Source organism: Glossina fuscipes, unplaced genomic scaffold, assembly GCF_014805625.2.
Source record: "Glossina fuscipes isolate IAEA_lab_2018 unplaced genomic scaffold, Yale_Gfus_2 121, whole genome shotgun sequence".
NCBI lineage: Eukaryota > Metazoa > Arthropoda > Insecta > Diptera > Glossinidae > Glossina > Glossina fuscipes.
Genome location: NW_023998464.1, coordinates 3,773,714 through 3,795,949, shown reverse-complemented (window position 1 = coordinate 3,795,949; position 22,236 = coordinate 3,773,714). Strand labels below are relative to the sequence as shown.

General features: G+C 34.7%; 3 protein-coding genes across 3 annotated transcripts; 1 reads left to right on the top strand and 2 right to left on the bottom strand.

Annotated features, from left to right (window-relative positions):
* Positions 1-265: 265 nt before the first annotated feature.
* Positions 266-1,152, bottom strand: LOC119640633 (transcription factor Adf-1-like). Its single transcript, XM_038038812.1, has 3 exons — positions 1,013-1,152; positions 780-915; positions 266-714 (listed from the first exon to the last, which is right to left on the bottom strand). Exons 1-3 carry the CDS (start codon positions 1,149-1,151, stop codon positions 291-293), a joined length of 699 nt encoding a protein of 232 aa, XP_037894740.1. The 5' UTR covers position 1,152; the 3' UTR covers positions 266-290.
* Positions 1,153-3,270: 2,118 nt separating this feature from the next.
* On the top strand, positions 3,271-4,764 carry LOC119640614 (actin-related protein 2/3 complex subunit 1A-B). The gene is made up of 3 exons (XM_038038781.1): positions 3,271-3,462; positions 3,530-3,963; positions 4,079-4,764. Exons 1-3 carry the CDS (start codon positions 3,390-3,392, stop codon positions 4,697-4,699), a joined length of 1,128 nt encoding a protein of 375 aa, XP_037894709.1. The 5' UTR covers positions 3,271-3,389; the 3' UTR covers positions 4,700-4,764.
* Positions 4,765-4,851: 87 nt separating this feature from the next.
* LOC119640613 (cysteine sulfinic acid decarboxylase) lies at positions 4,852-8,502 on the bottom strand. Its single transcript, XM_038038780.1, has 4 exons — positions 7,629-8,502; positions 5,795-5,998; positions 5,572-5,735; positions 4,852-5,501 (listed from the first exon to the last, which is right to left on the bottom strand). Exons 1-4 carry the CDS (start codon positions 8,469-8,471, stop codon positions 4,904-4,906), a joined length of 1,809 nt encoding a protein of 602 aa, XP_037894708.1. The 5' UTR covers positions 8,472-8,502; the 3' UTR covers positions 4,852-4,903.
* Positions 8,503-22,236: the final 13,734 nt, after the last annotated feature.

The following is a 22,236-nucleotide window of genomic DNA, read 5'->3' as shown; positions in this document are numbered from 1 at the left end:
TTTGTAAAAGGTTCCTGATGTTGTTAACTAAAAAAGATCTTTCTAAAAGTTTTTTAGCTTAAATTCCAGTATACTCCTAAAAGTGTACACAGGTATAAACGAAAATATTCGCTAATTGAAATTCACTCCTGATTTTTGGTAAATTTGGAAACTAGTACACAAATTATTGACGAAATGTTTTAAAAAGAATTTTCAATTTTTCAATAATCGGATTTAATATAAAGTATTTAAAGCAGGTAATTAAAACAAAATTAAATATAAAAATCAACGTCGAACCGCCAAATTTAATTTCAATATGAAGTTTGTATAGTGTCCTGTTCAAGAACCTCCTGAACTTTTTTTGAAGCAAATACAATAATGTCTATTTTAATTTTATCTCTCTTGTTCTCTTCGACGCCTTTCAATATTGATGCTAAGAATTTGTGAAATCCATCGTCCTCGACGTCACGTTTGAATTTTTTTTCAACTAATGCCGTTAAAGTTCCCAATAAGGAATTAAATTGATCCCAAGGTTCATCCCTGGCTCGCTTTTGCGGTTTAGAAGTCGTTGGCTCGTCGTCTTCAGGTAAAAGTAGAGGAGAGTGGTCGACAGATGGTAGGGACTGCGTAGTACATTGATCTTCAAATATATTTGATTCTTCAAATGTCAGTTCGTCTTTGAAAAACTCGTCTCTATTTCTTTTATCGCCAGCGTCCCTGTGGTTTTCATTTGATCTGAAATTACGAATTTTTTATATAAAAGACTTTTAAACTCGGATTTATATTTCTGCAAGACATACCTTCTTGGCGTGACAAAGTCCGTCAAAAATTGCATAGATACGAAAAATTTCCACGTAGAATTATTACTATTAGGTCTAGTTACTTCTTTAACAAAACGGTCTCTTAAAGTTTTCCATCTACCTTGGCACTGTTCGACTGTAGGAGTATGAAGACAATTGTCAAATTTTGAGATGCGCTTTTACAGCTTTCAGATATTAGCGCTAATTATTAACAAACAAGAAGCTCCGCTTACCAGGAAATCCTGTTCTGTCGGCAATGTCATCCCACGCTTTTTTTCTCTTAATTTTGTTTCTGTATTCTAAAGATCGCCGGTCATAAATACATTTGTTTTTACGAACCTCATAAATTAATGTTTCCTCAAACATTTCCATTTTTTTATCGTTTTTTTTTAACTCTTTTTTTATAGAGCTGCCAAGTACAATTATTTCACTACTAGAACTAAAAGTTCACTATTAACAATATTACTATACTTCTGCAGAAAGCGATAAATAAAAGCATCAACATGTAGCAAAATTGCAAAATACTAAATGCATTGCGGAATACCAACTTTTTCTCGGGATAATTGTGTAAGCAGGCCGCAATGAGGTAAGCGACTATCGTCAAGATAATCTAATCAAGATGGCAAATTTGCTGGCGATTATCGCCAAATGCGCTCTCTCAGTTATGTCACATCTGGCGACAATAAAATTGCTGATGCTGAAAACAAATTTCCGTTAGTATTGAGTATAATCCAACCGACATCTTTCTTCTAGAGTTGCGCTTATAAAAAAAAAGCAACTGCAAAAGAAAAATATAAACAGCTGTTGAAAAATGAACTGTTTATACCAAAGTTAACAAAAATAAAGTGCGTCGGAAACCACATGTGTGAATAGCGAAGAAAAAAAAATTGTTAAAAGTAAGTTTAATTTTCTTCTTCTTTCTTACCTCCTAAAAAAATCGCCTGCTTACATAATTACCTTCCTGAATCTTTCTTTGGTAATAAATTATCATAAGCCCTCTTTGCTATTTAAAAAAAAAAAAAACGTTATAGTTCTACCTCTAAGCAAAAACTGTACAGCAGGCGAAATTCCTTAAAATGCAAAGAAAACTGACTGACTGCAAAGCAAAGTAGTTTCCTATTTCCTAAGGATCGCAAAGAGTGACTGGAAGTAAAAGCTTCTTATTATTGAAACGCGACAGAAAAGGCAGACTCCTGCTTTGTTTTTTTTTTTAAATAGAAAAACAGCGGGACGTCTATTACAGGAAAATTAAAATTAATGAAAATTTAAAGAATATAAACCGATAAGTTTTTATAGGACTATATTTCAAATTGTTTGGACATATAAGCCACAAATCTATTGGCTTAGTCCATCCCCATTCAACATACCAAAAAAAAAAAAAACTATCTCAAATTGTTAAATAAAAAAAAAGACCGTAATAAGTAAAAAAATCGTAGTATACAAAAGTATAATAACAACAACTTATCGCAGTTATAACTACGATCGCTACGATATTGAAGTACGCCCTTCAGAAATTTCAAAAACTTCAACTTTCTGCAACATTTACGGCAAAGAGGCAAACAGGAAATTGCAAGGAACAAACTCAAGTATCACCCACCATATCCATCCAATTCAACTAACTCAGCACCATCCTCATCGCCTTTGTAGTCGTCATAATAAAAATAACAACAAAAACATGGCAAACATACACAACATGAATGGTAGAAATGCGAATAGAAGGAAAACTTGTATAAATGCCCGTCTGCCCACCTGCTTCCTTACTTAGCTGAAGCATGTTCGTTAGTTTGTGCGCTCGTTTGTTTCTTCGCTTGTACGATGCCCACATATATGTTTATATACTTATAAAGGAGTGCTGCCGTATACAAAATCTAAGCAGACATTAGAATATCCATATGTTCATAGGATGAAAAATTCTATTAACATCTTGCAGAGATTTATGTGAAAAACATTACAGAGAAAAATTTTTTCTGTACTATTTAAATCTTTTGACTCCTCTTTAGCCACCGATAACAGTCCAAGTCAAAATTGAAAATTTTCACTAATAGGCAAATATTTTCTTGCAATTTTTGATTAATTATCAAGCATGTATATATAAAACAATATACTTTTCTGGTCGTATAATATACTTTCTGGTCGTACAATATACTTTTTTGGTCGTATAGTATACTTTCTGGTCGCACAATATGCACAGACGAGCAATGCAGTGTCTGCATTCATATTTTGTGCGGTGTATTGATGCGGAAAGTACTCCGTATTTAATCGTGTCTTCGTAAGTTGTATTGTATGGACATCAACATGGGAACAGTTGTTAGTATGTTTAATATTAGCTTTGCTAAAATAAGTGAGATATGCCAAATAATACAAGGGTTTTATTTTAATATTAACTCAACGAAATAACTTTTGATTTGATGCAGTGAACAAATACTGCCGTTTCCAGTGTTTCTCTGTGTTTTTTGTTCGATACGTGTGAATCGGAAATTTCCGATAATTTCAAAATGATGATAATTTTGTTATCGGCTGGACGTTTTAGTTTTGCGGCTGATTCAGCTTTCCAGATTATAAAGTTTTATTCAGAAAAATTTATGTGCAATAAAAATAAAAAAATCGGAAATGGTTGAAAGGTTTACTTTTGGAGGTTCGCTTGCTCCCATTACATGCCACGCCTGGAATAAGGATAAAACTCGTATATATTTCTAGATGACTACGTAATCTTATTAAAGTGAATTAAAATTGTGTTTAAATATTTATAGAAATCGCTCTTTCACCTAATAATAATGAGATTCACATCTACAGGCGCGATGGTATGGATTGGAAATCTATTGACGTTTTAAAACAGCATGACTTGCGGGTAATGGGTATTGATTGGGCCAAGAATACCAATCGCATCGTAACTTGCGGTGCTGATCGAAATGCGTATGTATGGCAACAGGGCGATGACGGTAAATGGAAGCCTACCTTGGTATTGTTACGCATTAATAGAGCAGCTACATGCGTTAAGTGGTCACCTGCTGAAAACAAATTTGCCGTTGGCTCGGGTGCTCGTCTTATTTCTGTATGTTATTTTGAGTCTGAGAATGATTGGTGGGTCTCAAAACATATTAAGAAGCCAATACGCTCTACAGTTACATCACTCGATTGGCATCCTAATAATATTCTATTGGTAGCTGGCTCAACAGATTATAAAGTAAGGAATACATATATACATACATATACAATATGAATACATACATATATATATATATATATATATATTTGCTCTGAAAGAGCTCATGTTATATTTGGAATGTCGTTCGTTTTAGGTTCGTGTATTTTCCGCTTATATTAAGGATATTGAAGACCAGCCAACTCCAACTCCGTGGGGAAGCCGTATGCCATTGGGCAATTTAATGGCTGAATTTAAGAATTCTGCAAATTCCAATGGTGGTTGGATTAACAATGTTAGCTTTTCGAGCGATGGCAACAAAATTTGCTGGGTTGGACATGATAGTTGCATTAACGTCGCTGATGCCACCAATGGTAACAATGTGTTGCGCTACAAAACAGAATATCTACCATTTTTGGCTTGCGAATGGATATCTCCTAATACAGTGGTTGTTGCTGGCCATAGTTGTGTTCCATTGATTTACGGTTTGCACAATAATAAGCTCATTTTTATCAATAAACTGGATAAATCGCAAAAGAAGGAGTCGATCGGAATATCTGCAATGCGCATCTTTCAATCACTTGATCGTAATTTGCGCACCGAGAATTCTGATATACTAGTGGATACGATTCACCAAAATGCTATTACATGCATACGTATGTATGCGGGCAATAAAGCGCATGGTACGCGTGTTAGTACCTCTGGAATTGATGGCCAATTAATCATTTGGGATATCGATACCAACTTAATCAATTCCATGAAAAACTTGAGAATTTAATAAAAAGAAGTATTACAGGTTTTTTTGTTTTTTTTTTTTTTTTTTTTTTTTTGCAAATCTGCTATTCATGCAGAAAATAGAAAAATATCAACGTACGTAATTTGATATAATATAATATAATTGACTTTTCGTTACTCAAATTATTTCAGAACTTTTTTTATGAGCATATTTACACAATAAATTTATTTATTATTTTCTATTATTTTACAGTTTATTTCCTAACGTTTCAATTTCATCTAAGAGATATAATATATCCGTTTCCGTTAAACACGAATTTTGAAATACAATGCGAAAGAAATTGGGAAGTTTATGCAAGGGCTGATAGGTGACCATCATTGATCCCTTTTTCATCATGTTCTCCTTAACCTTTGGTGCAATTGTGTGAAGTTTTGTGCTAAATGCTTCGTTGCGTTCCATATTTCTTAAACTTGGTGGCACATACCAAAAGCTAACATTTGTACATTCTGGCTGATCTAAGACTAGTTCGAAACCTGACCTTTTTCGTATAGCCTCCGTTAAAAATTCAGACATTTTAAAGACTTGATTAACATGTTCCTCTAAGCCTTTGGTACCCTTGGCTTTCCACATAAACCAAAATTTGAAAACATCTGCCCTTCGTCCACATTGTATATGTTTATCGCCCGTATCGTAGGTCGTATCATAAAATTTATCCTTTTGAAATAAATAGGAAGCATTGGTGGAATGACATTGGCTAAGAATATTCTTGTGGCGGGTTAGAAATGTTGAACATTGCTGCGAGGCAGCCAACATTTTATGGGGATTCCAAGTAACAGAATCTGCTCTAGTAAGTGAGTATATAAAATCCGTTTTGAATAAAATAGATGTTTTATTAGTTTTAAAAATATGCTTACTTTTCAATGCCATTTAGAAGGTGACGATATTTCGGTGAAATTAATGCCCCACCTCCCCAGGCAGCATCTACATGCATCCATATATTGTATTTTTCACATACGCGAGCAATAGAATTGAGATCGTCAAATGCCCCCAAAACAGTAGTACCGGAAGTAGCTGAAACCTATAGCATAAATGATTTTTATGTGATTGGATGTTATATAATCAAATTTTTAATCTTACCATCATGGGTGCACATCCATCACTTATGCATTTTTCCAAACGTTCTTCTAAATTCTTTATGTCCATTTTACCATAATTATCTGTTTTTATTTTACATACATTATCTGCGCCCAAGCCCATAAACATTGCCAATTTTTCAACGGAGTAATGTGCATCTTCCGATGTGAATATTATCTGACGCTTTGAATAAAATAATCCAAATTTCTAGAAGTAAAATATCAGAAAATAAGCAAGATCGCAACACTAATTCTTAATGGGTATGATCAATAATATTATACGCAATCTAGTTTTCAAAAATAATGTTAAGAAATAAATCCCCTAAAAGCTAAGATGTAAACGAAACCGAGTTCAAATAACGTTCTTATTTTCGATTGTACGTTCGGCTCGAACCCATACACTTTTCGAAATAAATTGTCTTTAGAAATTTCTCTAATAATTTCAGTGATATTATTTCGGTTGATTTATTTATCAATTAAACAAGCTCAAAGAATTTTTCCCAGTTCAATCATTTTTGAATCGATTTCATCTTATCTGCCTCTTTACCTATTACATTTTTATTCAATCTACAGGTGGCAATGTTCGAGATATGATGATGAAATTTGGTAGATTGACATGTTTATGCCTCAGGCCTAACGTTATTGAACACTTATTGGGTCGGATGGTTTTAAGCACGATTCTTTATATTAAGTCCCAAATTAAAAAAATCTTATGAATAAGGGTGACCTTGAAATATCCTGCAAATATCCTGTTTGGATATGTGAAGAGCGCCTATGTATGTTGCGCTCAGCCTAATGGATGTTGTTGTATTCAGCAAGATAAGACCGATTTTGCTACCATCTAGTGCCTAATTTTGAAAAAATCATAACAAGAAAATAAAAAAAAAATTCACTTCTCAAAGTTTCCCAACAAAGATCACTGAATAATAGTAATTCGCCACATTAAATTAATGCCAATTGATGAACGAAAATTTGGACCGAATGTGGCAATTTTTTCTCTCCCGCTGATATAAATAACCATTCGTGAGAAAAAGAATCTTTATACAGCAAAAAGGTCCACTTTTGAATATTTTATGATGAAAACTAATCCGCTAATCCAAGTAAAATGAATATGAATAAAGTGATATTTGTTAAATTTTCAAATTTTATTTTTATTTGGTTTTTGGAAAACCTGAAGAAATTTGATTTGAACAGAGAATTATGCTACAAGTGTTTTGAGTAAAAACTAAATAAAAATTTTGAGGAAGAATTTTTAAGAGCTTTTGTTCACTTTCAAATTTATATATTTTGCTCATTTCCAGACATATGTACGTTTGTTTTTTGGTCATTTTCACACACACACACTGGTTGACTTTGCTTATTTTGAGAGACCTGCACCTTGGTTTCTGGTTTTGCACGTCAGCCTTGCCTGAATGTAGTGTTTGCACACGTTTAGAAAGAATTTATAACAGTATTTTCAATAAAATTGGTTTAGCGCTATTAGGACGTGTAAACTTTTCTTAGTAGTAAAAATCCTGCGATGTGAAGTACAGATTTTAGATTGCAATATCTAGCAGACGCTGATCAAAGAAACCTCAAGCATTGCCCTGTTAAGATTACTTATGAAATTTTGCCCACCATTACAACTCATCGCACATGATGTTTTAAGAGAAGTCTTTTGATCCGTTTACCAACCATCTGCGACTATAAAATTTATGCATGAAGCTTTTCATCTCTACAAACATTGTGAGCAGGAAGCCGCCGCCAGATATTTATTTTTATAAAGGCTGGTCAAATTACTCTACTTTGCCAATTGGGGAAATTTTGCCTAATCCTAACCACAGATTAACTGCACTTACCTTGGTATTTGGATTTTTGTGATAACGAGCACAGCTAATTGCATAACCGTTCGCAATTGAACCACCCGGGCAAAATATTCCATCACCGTAACCGTTATTTGGGAAACCAACAATTTTACGCATTTCTGCTAAAACCTCTTCTTCCATGAGAGTGAAAACAGGCGCTACTTCATATGTGTATACGCTTGGATTCAATGCATCGGTCAGCCATTGCCCAATTAAAGCATAGGGATCGACACCGGAGTACAATTGATTAACAAAATACGGATGGCCGGTTTTCACAGAAAACTGAATAGTTTTATTCAACAATTCAAGCAAATGTTCATGCGTTTCACCCTTGCTTTTCAACTTGAAATCAAATAAGCTTTTAAGTTCTTCGGGCGAATGCCATTCCACCACTTTACTATTGCGTGAAGTACCTTTAAATACGGCCAACGCGATAATCTCGTCGACGCATTTACGCAAGAATTGTTCAATACTCGCACTAGGATGACTTGGTATCAAATTATTTGCTCCTGAATTGACTGCAATGCCAGCAGTATTGATATTGTGTTTATTCATTCTATCGGTTAGCTCAAATTCGGCATCACCTATGCTCGGTGTGTCTGCATTGATCGACAGCAGACCACTAGTCTTAGCAATTTGATTGCCATTATCAAGAGCAGGCATTGCACTGTTCGCTGCTAAACCAATTGTTGCAGTTACTATGTACGAATCGGTATTGCCATTTACTTGGGGTGCGTTACGTGGTGCTTGTTCCGTTTGTTCTCCATTATCATAGGACACTTGCTGTTTAAATATGCTATGGTTATGATGTCTGTGTAACGTTTCACTAGCTAGCATTTTTAAGCGATTTTTGCACGTTTTTATTTCCGCGGTGATAATCAAATTCAAAAAAAAAAAGTTGTTAATTAATGGTAATTGTTGCTGGACTGACCGTTTTGCGATAAAGGCAATCACAACCGTAATAAAATGATCTTACTGGTAAATCGTAACTGAAAAAACTGATTAACTCAAAGCAGCAATTGCTGTTTTTATAAATGTTTAAAGACCCGCGAAACAGGTAGGTAGCTTGTGGCAAGCATGCTGTTCCAAAGTGATCAGCTCTTATATTATTCCTAATATATGCTTTATTCTCTCAACTCGCGGATTAAACCGAAAAAAATATGTGAGAGTTTAATTGCATTATACGCAAACATGTATATATATATATATATATGTATATGTATATTACATATTTATATTAATCTTTCCATCACTTTGAAAAGTCATACTTACCACCACCTGTGAATCTAACAAACAATACGTACTATGAAAGCCGTCAGATTTAAAGTTTACAATTGATTAAGCGAAAAAGGTATGACGAATTTTGAATACTTATCGTCTAATACTTATTATTATCATTGTTATTAGTCAGAGGAACAAATTGTCAAACTAAAGTGTTAAAGGAATAGCATCAGAGGCTGTCAGCTTTATTGAGAACCTTACCGAATTTGAGATTTGAAACGACTACCATTGAGTTGTTAGTCGAGAATTTATTTTTATACATTTATTCTATTTTTGATCGACATTTAATTCCTTTCATGAAAAGTGCATATGCAACATTCATCTCCGTGCAACTCCGTGAAACTAGCAAAGCTGTTAATAGGCGTTGTAGGCAATACGTGAAGTGTTTAAAGTGTTTTTGTGTGTATGCAGTAACACCTTGTTTGTTCGATGTAGCCAATCTCTCAGGGAATGTCCGCTAATCTCGTAACGCGGTAACGTCTAAAGGGAAGTGAGGAAAAGGAAACGAAGAGAGAAGTAGCGAGGTGGTGACCGCAGCCTAGTGGATATGTGTTACGTCTTTAGCAACTGAGCTCTAACTATAACTGCGTCCAAAGCGAACTCTGCCGCAATGAAATTTGTATCGAATTTAGGGAGGGTGATTGTTGTACATATTTCAATAATTGTTGGAAAAGTGTTAGTTACTTAGTCCGTCAGTCAGTTAGTCAGCTAGTTATAAGAGGTTCTCGCACAAAATTTAGAATACGAGATATCTCACAAACGAGAACAACAGAATTTTTCGTGGAATCTTCCCTATATGGAAAGGAGCTCTATTTTAGATATGAATTTATGCGAGCGGTGATCGTGATAATTTTTCAAAGTAAGCGCACTTTATTCCAAGTAATTGGAAATTTGTTCTTTCTTAAGTTTTACGACAAGCAATGTCCTACTTATGTCCAACTGCCACTTGATAAAGTTACGAATGAAACTGAAAATGATCATACTTGGTTGTTAGTAGGTCGATAGTCACTTAGCTATTTAATTAAACCGTGATAGACGTTTACGCGGCAATCATTCTTAAAATGCTATTACGAGAAAAAAAAGAACCTAGAACAATATGAAGCATTAAACCATTACTGTATCTTAATTATAAAAGCAATTTAGTGTTTGCAAAATGAGCAAAACGTAATATAATAAGAATAATTCTTGCGGTCTGCTACGTATTCCATAGTAACTAGTGGCACCAGCTGAATTCATTTTAGATTTTCTACACATTTATTTAATATATGAATGGGTGAATTTTACTTAATTATCTGGTAATTATATGAATAATTTAGCCTCCAATAAGTAGATTAGTTTAATAGTAACAATAGCGATTTCGTGACTAATATAACATAGAATGTATCAGCAAACAATCTAAATATTCCAAATAATTATTATTCATAGTAATTTCAATTTTCATACAAATTTTCGCTAAGCTATGAATTGTTTAGCTCTCCGAGTGAAAACATTCATTGGGAACAAGTACGCTGAACTTCTATTTAAATTTTGTATTATATAAAATTTATTCTTTGCAAGATAAAACCTGAACAAATGTTATTGAATCAATTTAAAAACCGGAAGTAATTTTAATAATATACGTACGCACCTTAGTTCTAAACGACAGCAAATAAATTTAATTAATTAATTATAAGATTTAATTATAAGATTTTTAAATATTCTTAATTACTATCAACGGATACCAGCTGTTTAGTTAGTGAGTGCACGTACATGTTAAAATTTAATTAAAATTTTCTAAACCTCCCTTAATTATTTGACTGACTACAGGGTGTAATCAAAATTATCTTGAAGTCGTAAAACAATATTCAAACGCTACATCCAACTAAGTTTACTGTGCTTTTAAACGTTTTTCGAACAAAATAAAAGTTAATGCCGTCAATTACAGGAATCCATTAATTGAAAAATAAAAACAAAAAAAAAAAAACCAAAAAACCAGAATAAATGTGATTGTAAGAATTAAAATATAAATATGTGAAACCAGTAAAAGTGCTACTTTAGAAAACCACATTAACTTAAATCTTTATTCAATTTCATGACGTACTTATAAAGACATATGTACTGATATATACTCGTCAGATTGCCGGAAGCGTTTTCACACATTTATTCACCTTTGAGATGTTTGGATGTTGTTATCGTTTTTTGACCGTTGTTAATTCCACCTTGAAGTATAGGCAACGATCGAATTGGCTATTCTTGCCAAGAACCCAAATTAAATCACACCAAGGAGCGTAGCGAAATTGCTTCACATAAACCTCAGAAGAGAAGAGAAAAATATTGGTATTAATTATCTATGTGCTATGCCTGGAAAACGTCTCAACTAATTGGGACGGAAAATTTTAAGCTCATGTTCTGTTGAAACCGCATACAAATCCGAAAATCTCCCACTTTCAAATCTGATTCTAGTTCTGAAAAGCCAATACAATTTTTATTCAGTTTTTATAAGCGCATGCTTTACAAATATATGTCCTCTCTACACGTGAATATCTTATTGAACAATTTATTTTTGATTAAAAGGAAATAAATGAAAAATACGCTAAATGAAAAGAGGTGAAGAAAAATATTCTTCTTTCGGGTTTGTACAGATGCCGTAATGTACGTTGCAACGATGTAAAAGGAATCTACCAGCGCCTACGTTAACCTGAGCTGAGCCATACTATGTTGGCGATAAATAAAATATTCTGATTTTCTTGATTAGAAGAGATTGCTCTTAAAAGACCTTTACTTTAAAGGCGGCTGCTTTTTATATCATTCGGTGCATTGAGGTGCATTCTTACCTATCCTTTAACGAAATTCTTCATATTCTCTTTTAAGTCAAATGGCAAAGAATCCTATATCACATATTGTCCTTCATGCTCTTCGTGTTCTCTTCTAATTCGACAATGAATTTTACCTGTTGCTCTCCTCCTCGAATGTAAACAAAACAAATAAGAAAATTGTATTCAGTTGCGACACAATTTTTTATACCCATTACCGTTAGTCTAAGAAAATGTCAAAAAAATTAAAAAAAATATATTTCTGCACTGCATAACGTTGGTTGGGCGTTGCCACCCATTTTGTATTTTTGTAGAATAAAGCTGCAAACATATATCATGTGCCTGAAGCAGATATTTCCATTTTTGGGACCATGAATGCTATAGCAATTAATGGACAGATAGACAGACGGGTTGATAACATGTCCAAATTTGAAGCAGATAGCTTCCTTTTTGCGCCCTGGACACAATAACATGTACAGAGACAGATGGACATGCTTAATTCGGTTCAGAATTTAATGCGGTTTAGGAATGGGGCCTGCGAAGCTCACTTCGAGATGTTTGCAAACAGTTTAGCACAATGAATGTACCCCTCATCCTTTGGTGAGGGATAATAATGTAAATACCAGGCAAAGAGAACTTTCCAAAGTATTATTTAAGCAAGCATAAGCTTTTAAGCAAGTCACGTTTTCATTGCATGCATTATTTAAGAAATTGTTGAGTGCGGCTTATTCTAACGGAATTCAATTACAGTTTGTTTTTTATATGTGTAGTATTTTATAACTAAAAAATATAAAATGAAATTGTTCGTTCTAAATGTTTTCGAAAACTAAATTGAAACGCTGTCTCTGAATGTTTTCCACTAATTACAGCCTCTGCTTGACAACCATTTCTTCATTGCATTTTCTAGCGTCAAAGCTAAACAAAAATAGAGAAACTCGCAGCAAGGATGAAGAAGATGACGCTGCGACGGCCATTCGAATTACGCGCCCTTTCTAACTTCGTGGGAAAAATTTAAATTCCTTACACAAAGCGGACTATCTTCAATATTCTTTCTAACAGTGCGATGAATATTTAGCCTAAAATTGTTACTACGGTGTTGTAGCTTCCTCCAACACGCCCCCTTCCTCGGACCCATAGAATCCCTCCATCTCTTCAGCTACAGCTTTCTTTCACCTTCGTAAAATTTGTACGGTTTTTTTTCATTTCCATACAACCGGGTAATCTCTGCTTCTGCACCTATTAGTAGCAAGTATAGCAAGATGCATGACAAATTTTGTAGATTGTCCAACCGCGGCTATTCAGGCGACTTCAAAAATATTTTTATTTATTTTTTTTTTTTTGGGATGTTGAGTTAAGATGGACCAAGCGAATAAATTTGCGGATTATATGTCCAGATAATAAACAGTAGTCATTTTGGCAAAAAACATATATAAACCACAACAAAAAAAAACGCGTAATAGCTAAAGCCATTTTCACCGTTATGCATATGCTGCTCATGCTACTCATGACGAGTGTAAAGCAAAACTAAAACAACCGCAAACGACGGTGAATTATTCTCAATTGTAAACGAATTAGGAAGGGGTTATTGAATTGCACTCAGATGCAGCCAATTTGGGACGGGCTCTTGCTCTTAAGTATAATTATAGATTGTTGAGTTGTTGAAAGTGTGAAAAGTGAAAAGTAATAGAAAATGATTGAACGCAAAAAACGAAAAAATATCATTTATAATGCATTAAAAAGATAAATTCGTTTTCTAATAAAGCAAGTTACTTTTCCGAGGTGACGTACATTTCTTGCTGCAAAGAGATCGAGGTTATTGCATCCCGATTGACAATGTTTGAAGGCTTTCTCATAATGCCCACGAAGAGCTAGGCTGTTATTAGGCTGTAAATTCTACCAAGAAATAGCGGGTATTTCAAGTTATTAACTCTATCTCCTTTGATAAAGAGCCTAATTTCGCCTTTAGAGAGGTTAAAATGTAAATTAGGTTCGGCGCATGCATCGAAAATAGTTTAGCTTTTATCGAGAGATTATTCACAGCCACTGAAAAAGATGAACCCGCAGATAAAATTAGGAAATCATCTGCATATTTAAAAATATGATTTTTGTCATATTGAAGATCATGCAAAATAGCTGTGTATAGCTTGAAGAGTATGGGGCTTAAACAACTGCCTTTTGGAATACCACCTTACACTCTAATTTTTTCTGTGCCGATTACCAACACACTCGTGGATAAGAAATGTAGCATTAGAGAATTCTACCAAGCTTAAGCAAGTTAACATAATCATAGGCTTTGCTGATGTCCAGGGAAAGCACAACAATCATTTTGACAGCTTTTTTTAATCTAGTTATGAGAGAAGATAGTTCATTGGATTTGTGTTTTTGATAGGCATAAGAACGAACTGGAATAGTACTCCCAGTTTTCAAGAATTCCATTAGTCTTTCCTTAACCATGTGGTTGATAAGCTTTATGAATACAGATATTAGCGAAATTGGTCTAAAGTTACTGAAATCATTTAAGTCTTTACCTACCCCAGTAATGGGAACTACTTTGATACATCGCAAATCTAAGGGTATAATGTTAATAGACCAGCAGTTATTAATTGCATGCAAGAGGATACTTAAGCTGCCTCCAGACAGTGCTCTGACCATGTCATACTTATCGCCATCACAACCTGCAGCAGTAGCCTTCTTTCTGGAATGTGAGACATACATTAGTTCACGCAATGAACAGGGTGTATTGTTAAAACTAATAAAAGGAATTGAAGGTATTTTAATCAGATTGACCTTTGAAATACAGCTCTTGAGCATATCCAAGGATCTTTTATTGTTACGGTCGTTGCACACAGCGCAACCGCTTAATTTTGGACTGAAATGTCTATGATCAATGATGTAATAGCAGAAAAAACCATTACCATGTAACTCTTTAATCGTGACAGCTCTATGTATCCTTTTCGCCTTTCTAACTGCAGATTTCCATAACTTCGGTTTTTTAATATATTGAATGAAGTGACCGCTTTCGCTTTTACTCGTTGTGGGAATAAACGTTGTTAAGATTTCGTTGTTAAGATTTCGGACACCGCTTTTTCGATGACCCCATTTACACTGTATTCAAGTATGAGATGACGAGCATTGAACTGAGCGCTATTCAGCCATTAGAATTAGCTGTGGATGTTGGCAGGTACATCCGACTACCTGTAGAAACCAAAAACAACGCCAAATTGTTTACAAGAAGGTCAAGGATTCCAGCGCAGCCATGTGATCAGACATCTGTGCACCAGTGATAGAACCAGGAAAAACAATGAACTAAGATTCTTCCCCAATATTATCTAATGGTTAACATCATCCAAGTTTGGCTCTTAAACTGTCATGGGTGAGTGACTATTTCCTCTCATCCATTAACTCCTATATTCCCAAGGAAAGTATGACAAGGTCGATCTAATGCTTTCGAAGGGAGAGGAGGCCCGTGGGCGGATCGATAGCTCGATGAATGTGATTAGGTTGCGATTAATACGCGTTGTTTAAGTTTGCTGTTTGTCGGAATACTTGTAAATTTAGATTAAGCGGTAGCAGTTAGACAGATATGCAAGAGCGACACTATTGTGTGGGCCACTTAATGAGCATATGGAAATTAGCTAGTGAATGGCAGTTGCCCTGCATACACGCAGCGACAGAATGTTTTTTGAGTTTTGGATTTTCTGCTCAGTACGTTAAGAATTTTTATATGTTGTACGGGCAATCGTACGTTTAGAAAAATGGAAAAGAAGTAGAAGAAGTATTGAAGATTCGACGGAATATAATTACCTTACTTGTTTGCGGTTTCTTCCCTATTTTCCTTGTTAGTCCGTTGAAATGCTCGTCTTTACCCATTCTCTTACACATCTTTGCTTTGCATTTATTCTTCTCTAATCTTCACATTATTTAAAAGGTTCTCAACCTCATCCAAGGATCTCATGGCTGAAAGTTCTCTCACTTTCGGAATTCGAACGTTTCTTTTTATTTAGTGTCCAAGTTTACTCTAATCGTAATAGCTTTAGTTATCGGCGGCGTTAACATCGCTTCCTGGATAGTATATAGCGAAATTTTGAGAAATGTTGCTTGGATCGGATAAGCCGATGATTTAAACCTTTTCTTATCCTCCACTTCCTACAAAGGACATGGCCAGATTATCTAATTTTTAACATTTCAAGGTAAGTTCTAATACATAATGCTACTGTGATATAAAAATGGATCATACCGAATTTCGAATATGTAAATCGATTGCTTATACCCGTTTTTTTATATCCGTTTCTATCGGTTTCTTGTAAGCCTTCGGGGTTTTGGGTTTTTTAAGATTTCTGGAAGGCTACTATTTACTCTTGGTAACTAAACGCAAGTGTTGCGCTCATTTGGGTATGCATTTAATCTACACCATCAACGACACAGTGATGGTCAAAGTAAATGAGCCTACTTCACGTCATTCGTATGAAGAGCGCTACAAAAGGATGTTCCAGAATATCTCAATAATTCAACAGGTCTTTGTAAAAAAGCAACAAATTCAAACCATCTGAGGAAATACAAATTCCATACAATTGAGAATATTTGAATAAATTTGTTTACATGTATTGTGCCGCTTATATCAAAAGCCAAGTAATTTGGTTTATTTATTCTATTTCTCTTTCAAGAAGGGTTGTGTGCCTTTTGTGATTAAAAAAAAATTTATTAGGTTTTGCCAACAATTTTAGCAAAGGACAGTGATCATGATTTCTTCTTTTTCTTTTTGTTTTTTTGGATGTTGTTTAAGGTGGCCTAAGCCAATAAGATTTCTGGCTTATAATTCCACTTAGTAAACAGTAGTGATTATTAGCAGGAAATGTATATAAAACACAAACAAAACTGCGGCCAAGATAGTTAGAGCTGAATGATGTAAAAATATTTTTGTTTGCTTGGATATGGAGTAGGCCTTTTTAATTTAATTTAGACCCATAATCCAGTAAGGTAAGAAAAAAATCATTGATGGTATTTTTATATTTTTCCGAAACGTAAGATAAGCGCTTTCTTTCTTTTTTTCCCATTTTTTTTTTTTAAGTAAGGCTTATGTTTGTTAAACAGATGATGTTCTGCTCAGCAATTGTTCTCATAAGCCTCCGTAATAGGCACTTTACAGTCGAAATTCCGGCTAAGAATGCCGGAAAAGAAAAAGTATAGGCGATCTGTGTTTATAAACAAAATTATGAATATAGAAGATTAGAAAGAAAAATCGGCTGATTTGATAAAGGCACTCAGTTCCTTAAGATGCATTAAGTTTCTAGCACGAAAAATTTCATACAGATTGTTACATAAACTAAATATACTGAAAGACTGTCTAAGGGTGTCAAACCTCCTGCACTCAAAAATTAGATGTTCAGCAGACTCAATAATATTACATACAAGAGACTTTAATCATTTTAAAGTATACCTTGTCATAAGTGTGATTACACATAAATCTACGACGTATTTTAAATTCCCATGTTTGAAATCTTCCTTGATACATGACATGATACTCGTCCCTCCATTCTTTAACAATAAATTTTTGGATTAGCAGGAGAGCCTCACTGGAAGGATAGTTAATGGACGACACCGTGCCATCAAACCATGCTTCACGTGCATAAAAATCTGCTGTTTCATTGGTACCAAATCCACTGTGACCTGGGATCCAGATTAGGTGGCATTCTTCAATGCTTGGGTCTTTTAAGAGGTCGTAAATATCAAAAAGATACACGTTGTATGGGTCTTTATTCTTGATTAATATCAGAGCAGATTTGCTGTCGGAAAAACATGCAAATTGTTTAAATTTGTTCTCAATTGCAAAGAGGATTGCCTGTCTGATGGCCAGAAGTTCAATGAAAGTGGATGATAATTCTTGCAGAACTTTGAACTTTCCTAAAAGTAAATTTGGATACTCTATAACTGAGAAACCAGAAATGTCCGAGTTTACTAATCCGTCCGTTGCGTATATTTTGAAATTATTTTCAATAAAGTAATTAAGTTTTTGCAAACATTGTATGATCTTTGTGCCGGTAACTGTGATGTAGAAGATTTTTTTAGAACCCTTAACAAAACGGATGACTTTTGATTTTTCAGGGATGAAAAATAAATTTAAATCCGCACAATCTTTGTAGAAACGATTGGATTTGATGTTAAGATTAAAGACTGCTTCTACTAAAGATTTTCGAGCAGAAATAATTAAGATGTCATGAGCATATTGAAATAAATGGGTTGTATTGTCCTTTAATCGATGTAAACCGGCTGTATACAGATTAAAAAGTAATGGACTGAGACAGCTACCTTGAGGTAGACCTCCACAAACTTCAACTGAATTTGAGCTCATCGCAAGAGTCCGCGAAGAACGGAAATTTAGAATCCACAGTCTACATTGTGACGGTATTTTAAAATCAGTTAGTATTTGACCTAGTTTGCCTAGATTGACATAGTCATATGCTTTATTGATGTCTAAACTAAGCATAACTACCTGGTTTCCAGTTGCTTCCTCACTTGCTATGGTGAAGAGAACCTCGTTTAGTCACATACTGGTGGAAATGTGTTTCTGATAAGCATAGGACCTAGAGGGAAGCGGTTGCTAGTTGTTGTTTCAGAAATTTAGTGAGTCTTTCTTTAGGAAAGGCATCTCCTGCAAACAAATTCCCTTCAAATCAGCTGCTGGTATCGTAATTGTTAAAACTTCTTCTCTAAAACCAAATATAGTTATTGCTGCTTGCAATTTTAAACCTAATACTCCCATCCAATCTTTCCGTGATGATATGAAACGCCTCTGTGATGTGCTCGACGGCTATTACAATGTCATTATTGCTAGAGATTTTCACGCAAGACACCCTTGCTTTGGTGACTCTTTGTCAAATAATAAAGGCAGAGCTTTCTGTGAAAGTATGGAATTCGGTAATTTCTATTGTCTTAATGATAATACTCCGACCTACTTACACTCTACCATACTTAATGGTTGTGGCAGTGTTTTAGATCTTACTTTCACTAATTTAACGAATATTACCTTTAAATGGGAAGTCAAAAAAGAAATTTATCTTGGAGATAGTCACCAATTTCCTATATCCTTTATTTCTATACTCTTTATTTCCAAATTTCCTATCTTCGTTTAAGATAAATGATTTCATTTCGCGGAAGAAACTTTTAAATAATCTTATGCACATAAATCTTGAGCCTCATATTCAGTCCATCCAGAGCTTATTTCAGCACGAAATTGATAACGTCAAATCAAATATACAAATCTCCAATTCTTACTCACCAAAACCTTGGTAGAAAGGATTGCTCACAACGTGCTTCCGCAAATTACAAGCAGCAAAACAAAAATTTGCTAAATATCCTAACATTTCTAATTGTCATGAATTTAGGCAATCCTCAAAAGAATGGAAAAAAACGCTTAAAAAAGCCAAGAGTGGTCACTGTGCTCAAGTAATCAAAGATCTTTGTAAAAATGGCAACACAAAACCTTTTTGGAAATTTTTGAATGGACATCGCATTACAAAAAAGAAATATTTGGGATGATGAGAATAACAAAATAAACCTAGAATGGCTGAAAGCTCAGGTTCCCACAACAAATGCTCTCAAAATTCACTCGCGTAACTTTCAGGCGGAAGACAGCTCTACGTTTTCATTGGAAGAACTTTTACATATCCTTAAATTAAAAAAGAAATCTACAGCAACGGGTCATGATGGCTTTCTTTCCGTTCTTTCCGTTTCAAGATTTTCAGCTCAGCTGCCTGCTACAAATGATCACTGGACAACTAACTCTTTTCCTACAGGTTTGCGTACAATTAAAATTGTACCTATTCCTAAAGCTGGAAAAGGTCTTGAAAACTTTTCAAATTTCAACCTATATACCTCCTGTCTGCACAATTACAAACCAAATGATGTAAAAATAGTATTGCAAACTTTGGCTGGAAAAAGAAATATTATAGAGCTAAGTTATGATTGAACGCAAAAAAAAAAGTTATCGTGAATTAAAAAGAGAGCTTCGCTTTTCTAATAAGTCAAGTTAGTTCCTCGAGATGACGTACATTTTTTGCTCTTGTTTTAATTTTTTTTGTGCAAGTTTCTTGTTCTTATTTTAGTTTTTTATTATTATTATTATTATTATTTTAATTTTAGACTAATAAAATGAATTCTTAGACTAAAAAAAGACATTGAGCACTAGCAACACAGGCTATCGGCTCTAATTATAAAAAGAATAATAAAATGTACATTAGATAATGAGCTTAGTAGTATTAATAAAGTAATGTATAGAATTGATATTCTGTTCTGAAGCTGATTGTAAAATGTTCAAAGGGTTAATCGTTCCAAATGCAATACTTCTAGCTAAGGAAAAGTTGAGGCAGTCGCAGAGAATGTGCTTTATAGTAAGAGTTTGTCCACAACAGCAGATTGGGGGAGAAGACTTCTTCAGGATCCATTGGTGAGTTGCAACTGTATGACCAAGGCGAATTCTCGAAAATGTTTGGATCTTGGTTTTCTCAACATTTGTTGGATAAAGAGGTGGAGTTAATTGAGGGTTAATGCAAGAGTAGTGTTGATGATGGTATTGTAAATTTCCTTCTTCAATTTTCTCTTTAACTTTTCTTCCAATGTATCTTTGAAGATCCAACTTTTCCATGACATCATCCATAATTAGAGGAGCAGAAGCAGCATACTTTGCCGCTCGATCAGCCTCATTTCCCAGTAAACCGATGTGACTTGGTACCCATAACATTTTAATTTTTCCGTCGGGTGTAGTAATTATATTCCTTAATTTGTTGATGGTGCTCCATCTCGAAGTCGAAGGATTCCGAACAGATTCCGAATACAGACAAACTGTCGGTAACAATAACGGTTTTGAGTTTGTTTTTATGGGCAAGGTTGGCAGCGTGAAGGATAGCTCTGGCTTCCGTTGTGAAAGTTGAAGTACTTTCGTGAAATATGTGGTTGAGAAGAACCCGTCCTGTAGCATCTACCACCGCACAAGCAGGAGGCAGACCAGGAGATTTTGAGCCGTCTGTGTACAAAAGATTCCAACCAGTACTGTCCAATACTTGGGTTTTTTCAGCTGTTAGATTCCTGAAGACGTAATTTGGAGTATCTTCTTTCTTGTGCATAGACAGTGAGATGTCAAAAGAGCGGTCTTTCAAAATCGAGGGAGGTTTAACACCAAAAGAGCGGGAAATTTTTAAGGGAATGTTCAATTTCTTTGCGATGCACAAACAATGGTCAGTTGCAGATGGTGACTTTGGAATTTTCTTCGCAATAATAATCTTTCTTACGTCATCATCGAGAATGGATTTGTTTGAATTAAGAAGCTTAGGGACTATTTTAGCTTTTAACTCATACAGTCTATTTTCTAAAGTTGGGAGACCAATTTCAATTATAATATTATTTATGGGCGTCGTCCGAAAAGCATAACAACTTGCTCTGACGGCTTGGTGATAGACCGGTTTAAGGATGTTGATATTAGATTTGCAGCTATTGCCATAGATTATCAAAGCATAGTCAATCTTGCGTAACACAAGAATTTTCGTAAGATAAGCAATAGTGTTAATATGCGCATGGCTTCTCCAAGCAACGTACTGTATGAAATTTACCCTTGTTAAAAGGGAGTTTTTTAACAGAACACAGTGTGCTTTCCAACGATAATTGTTGGAAAACGTGAGCCCGAGAACATGGAGCGTCTGCACATTTAGTACTGGTAAGTCGTTAATATGCATCAGTAGGTTTCCTGCATCGCACATTTGTTTTCGACAAATGTGCATTTTTTTTGGATTTTTGTATAGAAATTTTAGCTCCTGACGAGTTTGCCCATGTGGAGATCTCACATGCAATATATTCGAGGATGTTGATTGCTTTCGTGTTGTCTTTTTCTTTTGTAAAAATGTATACATCTTCCGCGTAGAGACAATGTTCCACTCTTGGTACACAGCAGAATTTTGCTAATTCCGTTGAAAGCGATCTGGAAAAGCGTGACAGAGAGAGAAGATCCTTGCGGAATGCCATTCTTTAGCGGAAAGGAATCAGAAAGATGATTGTTGATTCTAACTTTGAACCGCCGATGCGACATGAATGATTTGATGTGGTTGAAGAATTTGGGTCCGACATTCCATGATTTCAAGAGTCTTAAGATAACATGAAGACCAACTCTGTCAAATACTTTTTCGTAATCAATTGAGAGAATTGTTACGTGATTTCGTTCGGAAATTGCTTTGCTTGTGAAATAATCAATATGTAACAGAGCGTCGATGCACCCTCTACCCCGCTTGAAACCAACTTGTTGATTTGTTATCAGGTTCTTGGACTCAAGAAACCAAGATAATCTAGATGCCATAATCTTCTCTAATACCTTAGAGAGGCAAGATAAAAGAGAAATTAGGCGATAATCTGATGCGATGGAGACATTTTTTGACTTTGGAATTGGAACAACTGTTGCCAGTTTCCACATGTAGGGTATATATATATATATATAGGGTATATATATATATAGCGTATAGTCATAAATACCGCATTATATAGGTCCA

Bases quoted from the DNA above. Each gene is read 5' to 3' on its own strand.
- LOC119640633 (XM_038038812.1), bottom strand. From the start codon at position 1,151: ATGGAAATGTTTGAGGAAACATTAATTTATGAGGTTCGTAAAAACAAA. The intron at 916-1,012 runs GTAAGCGGAGCT...ATACTCCTACAG, and splicing joins CGACAGAACAGGATTTCCTG to TCGAACAGTGCCAAGGTAGA. The intron at 715-779 runs GTATGTCTTGCA...TCGTAATTTCAG, and splicing joins GACTTTGTCACGCCAAGAAG to ATCAAATGAAAACCACAGGG.
- LOC119640614 (XM_038038781.1), top strand. From the start codon at position 3,390: ATGGTTGAAAGGTTTACTTTTGGAGGTTCGCTTGCTCCCATTACATGC. The intron at 3,463-3,529 runs GTATATATTTCT...AAATATTTATAG, and splicing joins CTGGAATAAGGATAAAACTC to AAATCGCTCTTTCACCTAAT. The intron at 3,964-4,078 runs GTAAGGAATACA...CGTTCGTTTTAG, and splicing joins CTGGCTCAACAGATTATAAA to GTTCGTGTATTTTCCGCTTA.
- LOC119640613 (XM_038038780.1), bottom strand. From the start codon at position 8,471: ATGCTAGCTAGTGAAACGTTACACAGACATCATAACCATAGCATATTT. The intron at 5,736-5,794 runs GTAAGATTAAAA...TTTATGCTATAG, and splicing joins ATGGATGTGCACCCATGATG to GTTTCAGCTACTTCCGGTAC. The intron at 5,502-5,571 runs GTAAGCATATTT...CTCACTTACTAG, and splicing joins CTTCTAAATGGCATTGAAAA to AGCAGATTCTGTTACTTGGA.